Genomic DNA, 19,846 nt, shown 5'->3' on the forward strand with positions numbered 1-19,846 from the left:
ACAAATGACTTGTCAGACACAATAAAACTTTATTTAACTTTTTTTTTATTAAAAAAAAAAGGAGAGAAAAGAAAATTAATTTTTCTTATTCATGAAATACCTCAGTAATTGGTGCGAGTATGCAACATTTCTTATACACAATGATCAGACAATAAAAAGTTTTAAATCTGGCACCCAAACATTTAAAAGGAAAAATTTGGCTTGTTTTATGTGGATGTACAATCAGTGTTGATGGTAAATGTAGTCAATTGAAGCAATAAATTCCTCAGTGCTGCTATATTGACCCAGAAAACTGATTTCTCTTGCTCGCAGAGCCGTGCCGGCAGCGCCTACATGAACCATGATGCATTTCACAAGCTTCTGTCCAAGGTCGCCTCTAACAACCAAATCAACAATGTCTACACCATACATCACAAGCAAACATACATTTATTACATTAAGTGATAGTGAATCTCATTGTACAAAATTAAATGGTTGTTCTACTCAGTGTGATTGACAGGAGAGAGGATCAGAGGGGCAGAGTTTTTACCACCACTGTTATTTTGAGGACCGAAGAATGGGTAGAGTTTCTCAGTGAAGCAGCAGCCAGTAAAGGAGTAGATAAGAGCTGCAGCATCAACATCATAAAAGGAGACCAGACCCTTCTCATAATCCACAAACACCCCCACCTTCTCAGGCTGAGACTTCAGAGAGAGACAGACTGAAGGGCCAGCACAAGCTTTGTACTCATTTTCATTCCTCAAATATATTAACCAGTAGCCAATCTTAGGGCTCGGCTTGTTGTCTCCCTTCCTGCTGATCGACTCTCTGACCACTCCTAAATCCCAATTAGTCTTCCCCTTAACTTGAACCTCGTAGTAAAATCTTCCTGAAGAGAAACTCTGCTTTGCTAAAACATTAACACAATAATCAAATCTCTCTGGATTGTCTGGGAGATTCTTCTTTACATCACCATGTTTAAGTTGTTTTCCATCATCAGACAGGATGAGAGCAGGATGTGCTGTATCAGGATCAAGTGTCACATCCACTGCAGACTGCTGGACCCTCTTCAGCTCGGCCTCAGCAAGCAGCTTCTTCATCTGTTTACTGAGCGTCTCTTCCAGCTGTACCACAGCTCTCCTCACTGTCCCCTCATGTAGTGGACGGACGCTGACGTCTGTCCAGTCCTTGGTGGGTGGAGCAGCGTTCAGGGGCGTGAAGTGTTGGAGGAGGTGGAGGTGGTCTTCAGAGCGTGACAGCTGCTCCACCTCAGTGCTTCTCTTCTTCAACTCAGAGATTTCCTGTTCCAGCTCTTTGATGAAGCATTGAGCCTGTTTCTCTGTCTTTCTCTGCTTCTCTTTGATCCCATTGATGAGCTTGGCCTGGTTTCTCTCAACAGACTCCTTCAGAGCGGTGAAGACTTGAACACCATCTGCTATCTCTCTGTCTGCACCTTCCTTACTGAGCCCCACTGAGTGTTTCATCTCCTGTATCTTCAGTTGTCTCTTCTGGATCATCTGCTGAATTTCAGCCTCCAGCTCGGCCTTCTTTTTTTCATACCCTTCTTTGAGAGGAACAACATCATGTGTAATGTGGTCTGAAATAGTGCAGAGCATGCAGACACACATCTGGTCGGTCTTACAGAACAGCTCCAGCAGTTTATCGTGCTTCGTACACATCCTGCCTTCCAGGTTCTCCACTGGGTCGATCAGCTGATGTCTTTTCAGACGTAAAGCTGTCAGATGAGGCTCCAGGTGAGTCTCACAGTAGGAGGCCAGACACATCAAGCAGGACTTCAGGGCCTTCAGTTTGGTTCCAGTGCAGACGTCACAGGGAACTTCTCCTGGTCTGGGAGCTTGTTGCTCTGAGCTGCTGCTGCTGGCTTTCTGTTGAGCTGACTGTCTGAACTGAGCAGCCACCACGGAGATCAAAGTATTGACCCGCAGCTCAGGTCTATTGTTGAAAACCTCTTTACAGTTGGGACACTGGACCTTAATATCCCAGTGTTGAGTGATGCAGGTTTTACAGAAGTTGTGTCCACATGGTATGGTGACTGGATCAGTGAACACATCCAGACAGATGGAGCACAGAAACTGATCTTCAGTCAGCAGACAGCTGGCAGCAGACATATCTCCACTCTGAGGACAAAAAGAGTGAAAAACAAAACTGTAATTACCTATCTTTTACTTATTTGTTTAATAAAATAAATAAATAAAACGGTCACTATATCGTGATAGTAGTACATGAAACAGGAAACCTGAAAAAAATCATGTGCCTCTGTGTCCTCCGGTGCTCCTAACGGCATCTGCAAGATTTCACAAACCAGAGGAAAACAAGCAGTATGAGCTGATCTGAGGTCCGCTGTCCAGCTGCCGTCTATGAGAGCCGGATGTCAATCACTCTCGAACTCCGACCAAACGGTCAAACTACGCAGCGCTGATCAAATATGAATCAATATTATGTTACGTTAATGCTTATTTCTCGCCTCCAATGTTTTCAGAATCATCTTGTAGTGCACGGTTTAGCTGTAAAATGAGAAAGTTTGTGACGCGGCCGCCATTGTAAAATCTGGTGAAGGAACGCCAAGTTCTGGTCACATGACCGGAGCACAGCCAATAGGAACGCTCTCTCAATGAAATGACCTGTGATTGGTCAAAGTCTCCCGTCACGGGCTAGATTATCTAAAGCCTGAAAACAGAGCCATGATGAGGTGCAGAAGTCTCGTTTTCTCTCAGAACACTTGAATTACAATATGCTGAAAGGTTATTATGGAATTTTATTTTTTTTAAATATACTGCCTACTGCCACTTTAACCTACACACGTTTATGGGAAATGAAAAGCAGATATAATAAGACAAATCAAAGACACAAACTTTACAGAAGCCTACATTAATTTAATACTTTTAGTTACAAGATTCTGATTATAATACATAATAGAAGTCAACTAATATTATGATGTATTTATTTTGGACGAAGCTATCCAGCAATATGTAAAGTTGTTAAAATGAGCTCCACTTTTACCAGCTGCAACATTAAAGTGATGAACACATTAATGCATCAATAATAATGATCCAATAACATAATATATATTATTCTGAAATGAACCTTTCAGCATAATGAGTACTTTTAACTTTTAGTACTTTAGTATATTTTGATGTTTATACTGTAGCACTTTTACTGAAGTAAAATTTTTAATGCATGAATTTTACTTGTTACAGTGTATTTCTGAACTGTGGTATTACTACTTTTACTCAAGTAAAAGATCTCAGTATGGAGGGCCGAACTTGTCAAAATCAAAAATAAATAAATAAATGAGTAAATTACTCAATAAATAAATTAATATGTCATTAAATGTACCAAAATAATATAAAAAATAAGTGTAGGCATTAATTAATTGATGAATTGTAACATTAATTGTTTTAATTTACTTTATTCATTTATCTTTGTATTAATTCCCCTATTTATCTACTCTTCTAATTTTCCGTTTTATTATTTTTTATTAACTTATATTTATTTATTTGATTTTGCATTTATTTTTTATTAATTTAAAATATATTATTAAATGTATTTATTCATTATTAATTAATTTATGTATTTATCCATTATTTTCCCTTTGCAAGTTCCCCCTATTATTTCCCCAAACTTTTTTATTTCTGTATTCTTCTCTTTAGACGTAAATTGTTTTAATTTACTTTAGTAATTTATCTTTGTATTAATTCCCCTATTGATCTACTCTTTTAATTTTCCCTTTCATTATTTTTTTATTAACTTATATTTATTTATTTAATCTGCATTTATTTTTTATGAAATTAAAATATATTATTAAATGTATTTATTAATTATTAATTAATTTATGTATTTATTTATTCATCCATTATTTTCCCTTTGCAAGTTCCACCTATTATTTCCCCAAACTTATTTATTTCTGTGTTCTTTTCTTTAGACGTTTCTTTTTCACATTTCTTTATGCAATTCTGCTTCATTATACAAATGAGGGGGCTGTCATTCAACTTGAGTCATGGGGTCAACTTTTCGTCTATTGGTTGATCGACATCAGAGTGCATTGATCGACTATACGTGTTAGCATGCTAGCTAGCTAACGCTGTCTGCTTATCAACTCCAGTCTTCATCTCCGGCTATGTACAGTACACTACAATGGAGAGAACGGGCTTGGCGGGGATGAAGACTGGAGTTGATAAGCAGACAGCGTTAGCTCGCCTTGTACAGTCAATCTATGCACTAAAGTTGACCCCATGATGACACATGTTGAATGACAGCCACCTCATTTACATAGTGAAGCAGAAATGCATAAAGACATGTATAAGGAATAAATAAATAGGGGGAATATTGCAAAGGGAAAACAATGAATAAATACATTTAAATTTTATAATTAATAAATATATTTAAAAAATATTTTTTAACTGATTCAAAATAAATGTTAAAGTAAAAAAATACATTTAAGTAAATTAAAATATATAAATAAATAAAAAAGGAAAATTAAATAGAAGAGTAGATAAATAGGGGAATTAATACAAAGGTAAATACAAAAGATGCAAATTAAAACAGAAATATCAATTTTTGTCACATTTCATCAATTAACTAATGTCTGCATTTATTTTTAATATTATTTTTGGTACATTGAATGAGTAATTTAATAATTCATTTTTGATTTTGGCAGTTTCTGTCCTCCATATTTCAGTACTTCTTTCACCTTTGATGTAAATGCAGCCAAACTCACAATTAAATGTTTTTGCAGCCTGTCGTGATTCCGATTGATGGTCAAGTTCCAAGTTTAATGAACACAAACCAAAACTCTTCATCCACTATTTGTTTACAGTAATCAGATATTGTGTTCATTAATAACAGCCAAATTGCTAAATGTTTTCCTTCTAGTAATGTTTTTTCAGTTATATAGGCCTATATTGAGGAACTTCCTGTCTGAGTAGAGCTGAAGTTTTGAGTTAATACCGGTTGTTGAAACACAGTAAATATTATCAGCTTACAAAGGCAGACAGCAGCTACAGAAACAGAGAAGTTGAGAGGAAAGGGTTTGAAGTTCACGGCTGTTTACCAAAGTGTGTAACAGCTATAACTGGTAAAACCTAAATTTGGTACCTTTTATAATCATTAAATCAGATACTGTACTCCAAAAGGAATCTAAGCTACACTAGTTAGCTTTTAGCATGACTAGTTTATCTGCTGTGTTTTTCTTTATGGTTTCTGGTTTCTACTCAATTTTGACCAAATATTTAGTGTATTTAGTCTCTGTAGGTCAGTGTACTCACCAGTGTTTGGCAGAGATTCTGCTGTGTTGATAAAAACCTGCTGGATTCAGTTGAATGTTTCTTTAGAGAGAAACACAAAGACTTGTCTCGACTGCAGCTCTGCTGTCACTCAGACAAACTTTTAATTTAATTTCAGGAAATGAGACGTTGCGGCTCTCCTCTTTCAGTGTTGCTCCTCCTCTCAGTGTAGCTCTGTAGGTGAGGTTTTATTTAAATACCTTGACATCCAGTGGAAGTAAACAGCAGCCAAAAGAACATACAAGAACAAACAGACTACATAACAAAAGAGGTCAGTGCAAGATATTCAAGAACATCCTGTATTTTTTGATCAACAGGCTACAACGCTTCCTCTACAGTCCCTCTACAATCCCACAAACACTCCAATGTTCAGCTCACCGTTTATCCTGCAATTTCACTTTTCTGCTGCTTTACAAACTGTTTATCTTTTCTTCATGTGACCGATTTCTTACTGATCACATTACAGGAGAAAAAAAAGTGAGGAAAAAGTGAAATGAAAATCTTCTGTCACTGGAACACAATGTAGGCTTCTCTTGACGTTTCAAAAAAAGTAAAGTACTTCTATCAGAGAACCCTTTATTTTATTTTAGAAAAAGCTTCTCAATCAGAGAGTAGTCGGCCTTAATTACATTCCACGACTGGAAAATCCATAGTGTGTCTAAGAAAACACAGATGGTTTATAATTAGGAAAAGAGTGATATGTTCCCAGGAAGTAATCATTTTAAAATCAAAGGAAATCCTTCAATGCTACTACAAAATAGAAAGATTTTAGGTCATGCAAAATAGCCGCACAATTACTTAAAACAAAGTGACTAAGTAAATGTAATACTTCCTACCTCTGCCAATGTGTCATTCTGACTAACCATTTTTTTTCAAAGAAAAAGAGAGAAAAGTAAATTACTTTTGTATTATTCATAAACTGTTCTTTATTAATTTGTGCTAGAATGCAACATTTCTTATATACACAATGATCAGATAACAAACTATTTGAATTTGACACGTACAAATGCTTTTTATTTCTGCAAACATTTTTTTTGATGATTTAACAGTCTTGAAGGCAGGTAATGCATTTATTAGAATGAATTAGATTACATTAGATAATATCAATCAGTTTGGTAAAATCTGTGTGTTATAGTAATAAGTAGTAATGTGACACATCAAATGAAAACACTTTCAGGGAAAAAGAAAAAATCAGTTTAAACAACAATGTATAAATTGTATATAACCAATAAATACACATTTATTACATCAAATGAAAGTGAATCTTTCTGTAGAAAATCAGATGGTTGTTCTACTCAGTGTGACTGAGGGCATTTTCACATTAGGTACGATTGATCCGTACGATTGCCCCCCCTCTCTGCTCGGCTTTCACATTAGTAAAGTTGTTCTGTACCCGAGTACACTTGCGTCATCATCCACGTGTATTTGTTTATGTTGAAATCAGCTGTTCTAGCAGCGGAGCATCGTAAAACACTTCATTCAAATTTGACAGAAACAAAATAAAACTCACCAATACTGTCGTCGTTAGTCTTTCCAACAATCACCTACTCTGGTTTGGACGAAATTAACTTTTATTTCACCGAGTTTGATGTGAAAATAGGACGACTCTACACATTGTCTCCCCCACCCCCACCCAATCTCTCTCTCTGCCCGCTGAGCAGCTGAGCATCTCTCGTTCTTCGCAGACAGAGCATTAAATCAGCTATATAAAATAACAAACATCGCCCAACCCCATCGCCTATTGTTTATATTTTAAGAAACCTCTCGCCTGCCTTCCTGCTGTATCATCCACGGCCGTGCAGTTCAGAGGATGAGATCGGCACATGCTGCAGGCAGATACAGACATACTGGAGATATGAAACAGTTTTGTATGTATATAGATTTCGGAGGAGACCGGCGGCGTTGAAATAAGCCTGCCCTTTCAAAACTACTCGCTAATATTACTCGCGTTAAATAGCGGTCCACTCCCGTGTTTTGGTACGGTTGGCTTTCGCACAATACCCGCGAACCGTACCCGAGTACGCATGATCCGTACTCCACACCACCTTTTCAAGTGGACTGGAGTACGGATCGACGAACCATGCCCGTGTACAGTACGGAGTGTTCACACTAATCAGTCGAACCGGACTTTGGGGACAAGTGTACTCTGATCCGGACCCGGGTCCCTAATGTGAAAGCACCCTGAGAGGAGAGATGATCAGTGGGGCAGAGTTTTTACCACCATTATTAGTACAAGGACTAAAGTATGGGTAGAGTTTCTCAGTGAAAGAGCAGCCAGTAAAGGAGTAGATAAGAGCTGCAGCATCAACATCATAAAAGGAGACCAGACCCTCCTCATAATCCACAAACACCCCCACCTTCTCAGGCTGAGACTTCAGAGAAAGACGGACTGCAGGGTCAGCAAGAGCTTCGTACTCATTGTCATTTCTCAACCATATCATCCAGTAACCATTCTGAGGAGTCAGTGTGATTTCTCCCTTCCTGTTGATCGACTCTCTGGCCACTCCTAAATCCCAATCAGTCTTCCCTTTAACCTGAACCTCGTAGTAAAACCTTCCTGAAGAGAAACTCTTTGCTAAGACATTAACACAAATATCAAATCTCTCTGGGTTGCCTGGGAGAATCTTCCACACATCACCACAGTGTACTTGCTTATTATCATCAGACAGAATGAGCCAGGGCTGTGCTGTATCAGGATCAAGTGTCACATCCACTGCAGACTGCTGGACCCTCTTCAGCTCAGCCTCAAACAGCTTCTTCATCTGTTTACTGAGCGTCTCCTCCAGCTGAATCACAGCTCTCACCACAGTCCCCTCATATGAAGGTGGACGGACACTTACTTCTGTCCAGTCCTTGGTGGGTGGAGCTGTGTTCAGGGACGTGAAGCTTTGGATGAGGTGGAGGTGGTCTTCAGAGCGTGAGAGTTGCTCCACCTCAGTGCTTCTCTTCTTCAGCGCAGAGATTTCCTGTTCCAGCTCTTTGATGAAGCCTTCAGCCTGTTTCTCTGTCTTTCTCTGCTTCTCTTTGATCGTGTCGATGAGCTCGGCCTGGCTTCTCTCAACAGACTCCTTCAGAGCGGTGAAGACCTGAACACCATCTGCTATCTCTCTGTCTGCATCTTCCTTACTGAGTTCCACTGACTGTTTCATCTCCTGAATCTTCAGTCGTCTCTTCTGGATCATCTGCTGAATTTCAGCCTCTGTCTTCCCCAGCTCGGCTTTCTTTCCTTCATATTCGTCTTTCAGAGGAACAACATCATGTGTCTTGTGGTCTAAAACAGTGCAGAGCATGCAGACACACATCTCATCGGTCTTACAGAACAGCTCCAGCAGTTTATCGTGCTTCATACACATCCTGCCTTCCAGGTTCTCCACGGGGTCGATCAGCTGATGTCTTTTCAGACGTGAAGCTGTCAGATGAGGCTCCAGGTGAGTCTCACAGTAGGAGGCCAGACACACCAAGCAGGACTTCAGGGCCTTCAGTTTGGTTCCAGTGCAGACGTCACAGGGAACTTCTCCTGGTTTGGCAGCTTGTTGCTCTGAGCTGCTGCTGCTGGCTTTCTGTTGAGCTGACTGTCTGAACTGAGCAGCCATCTCAGAGATGAAAGTATTGACCTGCAGCTCAGGTCTAGAGTAGAAGGTCTTTTTACAGTTGGGACACTGACACGGGACATTAATATCCCAGTGTTGAGTGATGCAGTTTTTGCAGAAGTTGTGTCCACATGGTGTGGTGACTGGATCAGTGAACACATCCAGACAGATGGAGCACAGAAACTGATCTTCAGATAGAAGACAGCTGGCAGCAGACATATCTACACTCTGAGAATAAAAGTGAAAGTCTGATAAGGCAAAAATGACAATTACCAAATTCTTGATTTGTTAGGAAAAATATCTAGCTAGTTTAACTGGAATACCTGGTAGTTGTTTTTGAATTATTTAGTTATTTTGCACCAAAGCAAAAATCCATTTGAAAGCATAACATACAAACAATGGAGCCTCATGACTGAGAAGAGCTGAAGTTTTGTGTTCATGTTGTTTGTTGAAACACATATTTGTAGCTGTACTCACCGGTGTTTGGCAGAGATTCTGCTGTGTTGTTGAGAAAGTCAACTTTTTCTTTGGAGAGAAACAGAGAGACTTTTCTCGACTGCAGGTCTGCTGTCACTCAGACGAATGTTTAGTTTCATTTAAGGAATGTGGCAGCTGTCATGCCATTCCAGTGTTGTTCCTCCTCTTTCTGCTCTGCAGGTGAGGTTTTGCCTTTCAGGTTTGACCTGACTAGTGACATAGTTTTAGCACAAGCTTTTACATGCTCTTACAGTCAGACAAAAAAAAAAGGTCAACACATGCAAGAAAATATTGTATCTGTGGATCAGTGGGCTACAACACTCCCTTTACAGTCTCTCTCCAAGCCCATAGCAATCCCAGCACCAATTCAATGTTAAACCGAGTGGGGTCTGTATGCAGTCTGCAAGAGAGGGGCGTAACGTGAAGCAGGTGGCGTAACTAGAAGTTACAGCGGCGGCCGGCTTTCATGCTTTCTGTGACAAGAGTGTGTGGATGAGACATTAAGGCTGTGTCCGAAATCATTTATTACTCACTATATAATGAACTATAGAGTGAGTCTGCCATTTTGTAGTGCTGTCCAAATTTATAGTGAGATTTTTATAGGCCTACCCTGTATAGTGGACTCAAATATCCCACAATGCATTGTGAAAACAAATCATGCACAGCGCTGAAGGAAAAACAGCAGACAGACGAGATGAGCACGATTGTTGTGGCAAGAAAATAATGCATTTAATGTGAGCAGAGCAGAGCATCACAACACAAACAGCCACAAAGTACTTTGTATTTATTAATTTGGGAAAATACACGTATTGCCCCCACATTAAAAACATTTTGCTAAGAGAACAACTCAACAAAATAGCTTACATATGTTTTCATCACACAAAAATACACGTCAGTATTTATTATGGATGGTTGAGTTTTAACAGCGGTTGGCATAGCATGTTATAGGTGCATTACTGCCACCTACTGGACTGGAGTGTGGAGCAGTAGATTGGCAGGGGAAAACATTCAAAAACATGTTTGTATGTTGTTCTTGTTACTCTTAAGTAATTAATTAGAAGATTGCGTACTTTCCGAGCTGATTCCCCGATGCAATATTGGGTTTTCCATTAATTAGTCCTGATATTAATTCCCATCTTCCGTCATCACACCTGTTGAAATCTATCAGTACATGTTTGACAGTTTCCAGCTCATTACAGTGTGTGCATAGTCCAGTAGTGTGCTTAATTGTCCATTGCACATAAACAGAGTAAAACATTATTATAAAAATAATGATTTGATTAATAATTACCACCCCTGTACGAGCAGAGTGCACGCAGGTAGAGAAATGGCACGTCCAATCATTAGATTTGGGCTGAATTAAATGATTGGACGGATTTATTACAGTCCTGCGAGAGCCACAGATGCCAGACTTTTTTCTCTTTTTGTCAGATCATTTGTTTTATTGATTGCTGTCAGGATGTAATGAGAATTTAAACTAGTAGAACAAAAATGTTTCTAAAATCTTTACCAACCCTGCCTTTAAATGAAAGTGAATCTTTCTGTAGAAAATCAAATGGTTGTTCTACTCAGTGTGATTGACAGGAGAAATGATCAGAGGGGCAGAGTTTTCTAAACCATTCTTATTACAAGGACTAAAGTATGGGTAGAGTTTCTCAGTGAAGGAGCAGCCAGTAAAGGAGTAGATAAGAGCTGCAGCATCAACATCATAAAAGGAGACCAGACCCTCCTCATAATCCACAAACACCCCCACCTTCTCAGGCTGAGACTTCAGAAAGAGACGGACTGAAGGGCCAGCAAGAGCGTAGTACTCATTTTCGCTGTTCGTGTCCCATCCCATGTGAAACCAGAGAGAGAACACAGATGATTTATAATCATCACTTTTATTTCCATGCATGATTTTGAAAATCTCAAATGAACACATTTGGAAATCATGGAGAGTTTATTCCACTCAGGAATTAATGTCATTAGTTTCGGTGTCAGGCCGGTGATGCAGTTATTTATGAAGAGCATGCATCAGGCTGCAGTTTGTCATGAACTCCACCAGATGGCGTCCTCAGCTCTCATTTATTCTCTAAAGCAGGCCTGTTCAATCACTTTTTTTAAGGGCCAGAGTTGAAAAACAGTGACATGCCAAGGGGCCGGACATTTAAATTCCCTCTGTCTGATATGCAAAGCCAGGATTTAAATGTCAAAACAATATACATTTTTAATCCTAGTAGATTGTTGTTTTAATAAACACAAAGTTGCATTTAACACATCTTTTTATTCAGTTTGACCCTTTTAAATTCCCTCTGCTTAAACAGCCTGGGTTAAACATTTTTAACAAAATAAGTATTTCTGTGCTTAACAAGACATGACTAATGAACGGGCTAATTAGCCTACTAATAAAATAATCCTAAAATAATCTAACAGTGTTAACACCCATAAATTTTGTTAGCAGATTATAACATTGATGCACAGGGATCAACTCTCTTATTGGAAGAAATTATTATTATTATAATACTTTTTTCATATTTATAAATGATTAAAGGGCCGGATTCGGCCCACCGGCCGCCACTTGAATAGGCTGCTCTACAGGGTTCATATCACCTGCTCAAACACAACTACACTCTAAAGCTTTACATTAAATCATCTTATACACTATGCATTATTTGACATTAGATGACACGCTCAGTCCATTCAGGTTTCATCTCTCTCCTCCCAAACTCATACATCAGGTGTTATGAATGATGGAAAAGTGTTGACCACCTGTTGCAGGTTTTTCAGGGCTGTCAATCAATTAAAATAGTTAATCCCGATTCATCACAAATTAATCACACATTTTGTATCTATTCAAAATGTACCTTAAAGGGAGATTTGTCAAGTATTTAATACTCTTATCAACATGGGAGTGGACAAATATGCTGCTTTATGCCAATGTGTGTATATATTTATTATTGTAAATCAATTATTAACACAAAACAATGACAAATATTGTCCATAAACCCTCACAGGTACTGCATTTAGCATAAAAAAATGCTCAAATCATAACATGGCAAACTAAAGCCCAACAGGCAACAACAGCTCGTGGGTACCCATAGAACCCATTTTTATTCACATATCTTGAGGTCAGAGGTCAAGGGACCCCTTTGGAAATGGCCATGCCAGAGCGTAAGTTAGTTATCCTCCTTCACGACAAGCTAGTTATTATCGCATTAACGTCGACAGCCATAAATATTTTTGGACGTAGGTGATTGATTTTCTGATATATGAGATGATTAATATGACATAAAATATGATGTTTAGAAGCATGATATTTAGAAATATGGCTGTTGTATTACTGTTTTTATGTACTTTATCAAATTGTTTGTGGATGTTTTTATCTCGCTGGTGTTTTGGATGAACTACACCTGCCATCACAGAGCTAGTTTGCCTATTGGTGTGCTTTATGTATAAATATGGGTGTGGTTTCCACTTTTTCAAATACTTTGACCTGATGAAGATCCAAGCAGGACCAAACATAATCCATAAAAATATTGTGGCATGGAGTAGTGCGCCGGCGTTACCTTCTTCTTTACTGGTGCTGTTCTGATAGCCTTGCACCTACGTGATGTGCATAATTGATCTTCTTCAGCACCGATAGCACAGACAGATTTGTGTTTTTGTTGTTTTTATATGTTTACGTTTAATTTTGTCTGTTGCTTCTTTAAGAAGGAGTGGTCATTTCGTCGGATTTGTTGATGTAAGAAAAATGTTGAATACTGCCAGCTTTATCCTTTAACAGCCATTCTGTCTGTCTGTCTTTTACCGTTTTTGAAATTATTTATTTATTTACATTTATTCGTGTAAAAGTATAAAATAACCAGAATGATTGCAGCAGCATGTAAAGACCGTTTGACCTTTTTTTTAATGTTTGTCCCCGGTTTTCTTCAGCAGGATCCCAGAAGAGCGTTTTCATAATAAGCTTGTTTGGGCCCCTTTGAGACCTGCTGACAGTCAAATTCAATTAAAACATGATGCCAACATCCCGGCAAACACTCCCTACTACTCTCAGAGAAACGGCGGCTTTCAAAGTCAATTGTGTCCAATGTGAAGAGCCGGCCTTCATGTCCCCGTCTGGAGCCTTTTCACGTGCTAAAATAAGAGTTTCCCCCTCTTTCCCCGAGTCGACATGAGCAAAGTGAGCGCAGTGAAAGGCCCAGAGAGAGCTTCCATTTGACGACTGGCAGCCTCAGGTCTTGTGTCTGTGTGACACTATGGGCCACGACAAAAGCCCGTCCTTTCTCTTGCTGCAGAATAAAAGTGAGAGAAAAGAAAAGAGTTGGTGCATGATGGGAAGGAGGGGGTATTTTAGAGAAAAAAAAGGGGGTTTGGCTTTAGAAACCGGTCCGGCGCAGATGTACAGGGCAGGAGGATTAGGCTGCGGGTGTTGGTGACGTTCACCCGGCTCCACTCTCCCTCCGTCGTGGCCCTTTGTGGCTCCCAGCAGCCTTGCGGTGGTAAGCTGCAGGCCGGCGTGCCAACGGGGCTCAATGTGCGCCCGACAATGGTAGAGCACCCCCCCCACACCCAAACCCCACCAACCTCCGGCTCCCAACTCACCCACTGCAACTCCTCACACAGAGGATGTGATAGGGGAGCTAATGTCATCAGCAGCAGAGTTTGTTGTGTGTGTTGATGGATCCACAACATTGTGAGAACAACAACCTGTTCAAACACCCACGATATACTAGACCGGCACATACGGGTACTTCGCAAAAAGTCAAGGCCACGCCCCCTTTTAGGGGAAAGAAAACCGAAGATCCCATAGACTTCAATGTGATTTGACGTATGTTTGGACTATGTTTTATACATGTCTAATAATTATTTTGCAATCTTCCCTGAACCTGAGCGTTTGTGATACCTTAATAAATGAAGGTACAGCGGCCGGATATTGCTTATCCAGACATCTCTACATATCTGATTGAATCTCCCTAGGTTAAGTGTTTTCTATAAACAACTAACGTGTTAATAGTCAACTGTCTGATCTATCGGCTGAGATTTAGTTGGAGACGACAGTCTGATGCTGCTATAACGTTAATGTATGACTGTATAACTGCAGCAGCCTCACACTCAAGCTAACGTTAGCTAGCCATGCTAGTCACTGTCACCAGCATCATTTAGCCATTTAGCACACTGACAATGAATATTCTCGTATTGTATGAGCCTCAAATCTCAGTGTGAAAGCCTCGGTTAACCTGCTACACAACAGCTTTTCATCATTTTCTCTGCTGTGACGGAGAGTTTCTTTCCCCCAAGAGTGAGCGCAGCCTCGGTGATGACGCCATGCTGGGCTGGTCTATAGCTTGGAGCCATAAAGCCATGCTGGTCTGGTCTATAGCTTGGAGCCATAAAGCCCCTCTATTATATCTTTTTTAGGACACGGCAGGGGAACAAATCAGAGATCAGCGTTTTTGGATTTATTGTTGGTGCAACCAACTAAACAGCAACTCTTGGGCATAGCGTTATTACTATTACTGGTTTGTTTAATGTAGAAGTTTGGAGACATGTTTCAACTTCTTCCGTTTACTCTGTTACCTTCTACGAGGGACACGGGATTGGTTTCCCCCTAAAGAGGGCGTGGCCATGAGAGCCTCCTCTGGATGACGTATTGACAGTCTGATGTATTATGGGGACTCACCTTCCATCTGGAGAAAAAAAAACAGATCCTCATAAGGTATCATTTAATTTTTACACTTCAAAGTCTGTTTCCAGCTGTTGGGATGTATAACTTCTTATGTTTTAAAAGTAGTATGAAGTTTTTAGTGTCTCCAGAGGGAGCTGTGTGATGTCTGATAAATGTCCTCAAGTGATGTCACTTTAGTCAGCGTCAGTTGAAGACTACAAGTTAGAAAATGAATAAAATCGGAAGGTGTGGAGTTAGAAAGAAGTGAGACCTCTGTAGCTGCTCATCTCTGCTGCAGGCTACATTAGCCGCTACTAGCACAACACAACTGAATCTTTTGCTGAACCAAAGAGTCAATAATTTTATTTATTATTTAATTATTATTATTAGATATCTGATCAAAACGTTTGTATAGACATTCATGGCTCTCAGAAGATGTTTCCTATTATCGTTTCCTCCAGGGTCACAATGAGGTTTGTGGTTTTTCAGTGAAATGTCTCAACAACTATCGGGTGGATCACCATGAAATGTGGTTCAAACATTCACGTTCCCCTCAGGATGGATTGTAATAACTTTGGTGATCCTGTGACTTTTCATTACTGTGCATAAGTACCACCTCACAGAGCTGCTAGCACGGTTGTTTCTGCTTAATTGTCACCATTCTCACTTTTACACGATTTGTTTCATTTTGATGCAGTAATATTTCACTTCCTGATCCTCACACATCATCCTAATACATCACCCCCGTGCTGAAAGAGGAGAAAGGGAGAGGGAGAGGGACAAGAACATATTCTCAGAGTGCATTGTGGAGAGGAATGCCATTGAATTTGGGTGTTTTTTCATGCGCCAGCCTCTTTTGTGTGCAGGCTAAGGAAGTCCATTGTGCGGGCAGACACCCTGAGAAAAGAGGCGAGCTTGGAGCCGTTGTCTGCCGGTGCTTCTGCAGCGCTCGGGCCCTAAAAAGACCTGAATGAAGCTCTGCCATCGGAAGCAGCCGGCCCGAACCGAGAGACAATGCTACTGGGCAACTTTGAACACCAGCAACAATTAAAAATGCAGCTTCACTATATTAATTATGCATTCATGCTTTTGTCTTGGTCTTGGGAGGGGAGAATGGGGGAGCTTTAAGATTCAACAGGTCTGAGGCAGAGTGAGAGATTACAGTGAAAAAACAACACATGCAAATGCTTCTGCGAATGCTGCTGTTGGAAATTCATTGAGGGAGAAATGTGTGTGTGGTTGGATGTGAGTTTCAGGAGATTACGAACGCTAACAGGAACTTGTGCAATAGAAAAAACACCGCGGTATTTACCTAATAAAAACAAACTTAGCTTCAGTAAGACAACAATAAAACAGCGCTGAATAAAAAAGCAGATCAAGAGAGGTCAGCAGAACTCTTGGTTTCATCTTGCAGAGCATGTTGCTAGGAAACTCGGAGTTACAGCTCGGAGTTGCACTTTGCAGACTCTTTTTCTTTAAGGCCTTTCTCCTCTCTCCTCCCTCGGTTGCAGGCAGGACACACATAAAGCAGCTTTCTGAAGGCATTGAGGTGAATTTCTGCTGGCTGGCGGCTCTGTCAGGTGGCTCTGTTGTGCTCGGAGTCGCCGGCAAACGGCTCCTTTTGGACCAGTGGGAAGGTTTATTCAGAAAAAGCCAACACTGGTTTGAAAAATCGTTCTGTTTCGGGGGGAATTCATGTCTCGTTTACAACCGAATCTATCACACTGAGAACAGAAGAACGTGGAGTCACAGTCTCCCCCTGCTGGTCAACAGACAAACTTCATATGGGTCAAATTGTCATCTTTGCATGGACAATAACCCAGAACATTAGAAATAAGTATTTTATTAAATGTTTAAGTACATTAAGCTGCAGTTTCTCTAATCCTGCTCCAATAAAACTCTGGCAGTATTGAAGTGAATGGGAGAATCCACAACTCCTCTCTACAAATACAGAGTGAATTTTTTTCCCCCACAAGAAGTTGCCGTTCATTGTGGGGACACTTTAACAATAGAGAGGTGAAGTCCCGCCCCTTCCAGTGGACCCCACGGGACCTTATTTCAGAAAAAATATGAACGGTAGTCAACGGCGAGAGTCAAATAATTTTTTTGATCCCGTTTGAATTGCGCCATGAATCACACATATGATGTTTGTACATTTAAATCATTTTGCAAGTCAAGAAAGTCTCAGTTTGTCGTAGGTTTGTCGTAGTATCATTTAGTTTTGGGTGAAACTGCTCAGTGAACTACAGTACATCTCTCCTCTCGTACAATATACAGTACGTCACTAACACTACCTAGCTAGCTAACTAAGCTATGTTCCACGCACAGATGTAACGTAGAGAGAGACATCGCTATGCCACTTTTGGGTGTTTCGCCTTTCTAATTACATATTTTCACAGTCTGATACTTCAACAGTTTTACAACAAACTGAGATTTTCTTGACTTGCAAAATTATCTTTTAAATTGACGAACATCATGTGTTATTCATGGCGCAATTCAGACGGGATCAAAAAAATATGTATCTCTCTCCGTTGACTACTGTTCATATTTTTTCCAAAAAAAGGTCCCATGGTGGTCCAACGGAAGGTGTGGAACTTCGCCTTTCTATGTCAGTATTTAATTGTCATGAGTCTCAGCCAATCACAGTTCAATTATGCCCTGTGTTGGGAATTGATGCTGAGTCATCAGAGGTCAAGTTGACCTTCATTGCTCCCCAAACCTCTACACTCACTCTGCTACACTGCATGATTCAGATGAACCCACTCATCTAAATAACAGCATGACAGGAAACAGACCGGGGAGAAGGGAAAGTGAACTGAGCGGTCGGCAGTAAAACAGGTTTCTGTGTCGCACGCAGAAAACTACCAGAGATCAATTCTAATTAGCTCCGGAAGGATTGTGGATACAGTAAACACATGTTTGACAAATAGAATTGGAGCAGACAAACCTCTGATCAGAGTGTGTTATTATAATCCCTCTGTGTGAACACACTTTTTACTTTTTAATATGCATGATGAGCAGAGTGGACAAGTTTTACTGACCGCGGGATTCAAATCATTGTTTGCACTGCTACGTTCACCGCTACAACGTTACCAATAACTTCATACTCCTCGTCGTCACACACACGGTCTGACAGACGTTCGCTAACGTTCCGCCAGGCTGACACACAACTGACAACCTGGTAGCTAAACTAAATGATGCGGTGGAGACTTTTACTGGGAAATTGGCTGCATGTGTCCGCGATAATACACGCAGGTTGCTACAGTAACTCTTCTCTAAGGGTGAATTGTGGACTCAGTTGCCCGTTTTGCTCATACACTGCAGCATAAATGATGGAATTAATTTGTTTGAGCATCAGCTTAAGCTGGGCATACACTGTACGATTTTAGAAATGTTGCTGTGTACTTCCTACTCCTACTGTACGACTGGATCGTTTGCGATGTAAAGACAAAACTCACGATTTATGTGCTCACACTGTACGGTCCGATCATCAGCCACGAGCTGAGTGTTCATACTTTACGTGTAAAATAAATTAAAAAACACTGTCTGTCGGCCCCTGAGGGCTGTTCTGGCTGTTGACAGTTGTCAATAAAGATTAGTTTTAAAGCTCTGAGGCAGGTGAAGTTTGTTTGCTAACAGAGTTCTGTACGGGTCACAATGCTAACAAGGCAGAAACGTGCTGCCTTGATCATCTGTGTCGTCATGTCTGCTGAAACATCTAAAAAAAAAGAGACAGTGGCGTATATGGACTCACAGGTGGCGAGGAAGACATGGAAAGTATGGCTTGTCCATTTTGCAGAGAGAATTGGAGGTAAGCTAGCTACCTTTTACTATATCTATTGTACATTGTTATCTTGATAGCTACGGTCTGATTACTGTAAGAAAAGTATAAAAAAGGCGCTGACGTTGGTGAATCAGCTCGTGGCTCTGTTTCAACTGTGTGAGAGCCTGTGGACGGCCGACCAAAATTTCTGACATGTCAGAAATTCATCTGACAGTCTGACGGCCGGTCGGGAGGAGTTAATCTGTCCTTGGTCCACTCTGGGCAAGTCAAACGACGCCCGACGAAGCTGAAATTCGATCCGACTCTAAAATCGAGTCGTGCGGCTCAAAATTCGGTTCCAGAAACGGGCTAAAATCGTACAGTGTATGCAAAGCTTTATCGTTGCAGCTGGGCGGCTCGTTAGACACTAAAAATAGCACTGCTGCATGAAACGTACTAATCCTGTCGTTTAACGGTTAAATAATCGGTTAACGAGGGTTGGCTATCAGTTAGAAAAAAATTCTAAATTAGCATCCCCAGTATTCAAAATGGGAAACAGGAGGACCGAGGACAGCAAATATACAAGCTGTTGTTATGATACGTACATGAAACAAAGCAGCGTTTTTTCTCACCACTCTCACTCACCACATTTCGTTGTGAAAATATATACCTTCTGTGTTTTTCCTCTTGACTTTACTGGTTGGCTTGCTTTTCTCACTTCTGTTTCTCTTCTTGTGCACTGATTCCTTTAAGCTCACCAGCCAATCAGAGTGATTTCACTTACCAACGGGCTCTGCCGCCAAAAACCTCAAACACAGGCAGACTAGAGCCGACGGTGCGTGACACACCGCAAAAACTAGGCCGACAGACGCTCAGCGACGGCACCAAACTGTTTAAAAAAACTGATCATTATAACCATCATGATTTACAGCAGCACTGTTTTAATAGGCTGTATTATTTTTAGCTGGTGGTACCTAATAAACTCACAACAGCTCCTCAATAATGTTTTTGAAACTATAAAAATCTGTTTTTTATGTGTGTAATGAGTTTGACCAGAGTTGACCTTCACAACCAGAATCAGGTACAT

The 19,846-nt window shown here is 40.3% G+C and overlaps 1 protein-coding gene and 1 long non-coding RNA gene across 2 annotated transcripts in view; one reads left to right on the forward strand and one right to left on the reverse strand.

Annotated features, from left to right (window-relative positions):
- The window catches only part of LOC141766572 (uncharacterized), a 103,509-nt gene extending 87,132 nt beyond the window's left edge, over positions 1-16,377 (forward strand). The window contains exon 3 of the long non-coding RNA XR_012593655.1: positions 15,863-16,377. This is a non-coding gene — a long non-coding RNA (uncharacterized LOC141766572). The remainder of the gene's footprint in view (positions 1-15,862) is intronic.
- LOC141766864 (uncharacterized) lies at positions 86-9,091 on the reverse strand. The gene is made up of 3 exons (XM_074634040.1): positions 7,457-9,091; positions 1,755-2,117; positions 86-1,607 (listed from the first exon to the last, which is right to left on the reverse strand). Exons 1-3 carry the CDS (start codon positions 9,089-9,091, stop codon positions 480-482), a joined length of 3,126 nt encoding a protein of 1,041 aa, XP_074490141.1. The 3' UTR covers positions 86-479.
- Positions 16,378-19,846: the final 3,469 nt, after the last annotated feature.

The sequence above is a fragment of the Sebastes fasciatus genome, chromosome 4 (genome assembly GCF_043250625.1).
Source record: "Sebastes fasciatus isolate fSebFas1 chromosome 4, fSebFas1.pri, whole genome shotgun sequence".
Classification (NCBI taxonomy): domain Eukaryota; kingdom Metazoa; phylum Chordata; class Actinopteri; order Perciformes; family Sebastidae; genus Sebastes; species Sebastes fasciatus.

Excerpts from the sequence above, each read along its gene's own strand:
- LOC141766864 (XM_074634040.1), bottom strand. The coding sequence starts at position 9,091 with ATGTCTGCTGCCAGCTGTCTTCTATCTGAAGATCAGTTTCTGTGCTCC. Across the intron at positions 2,118-7,456 it reads TCTCTCCTCTCAGGGTGCTT|AGTGGAGATATGTCTGCTGC; the intron begins TCACATTAGGGA and ends TTTTGTCCTCAG. Across the intron at positions 1,608-1,754 it reads AGTCCTGCTTGATGTGTCTG|ATGTGTGTCTGCATGCTCTG; the intron begins GCCTCCTACTGT and ends AAGACCGACCAG.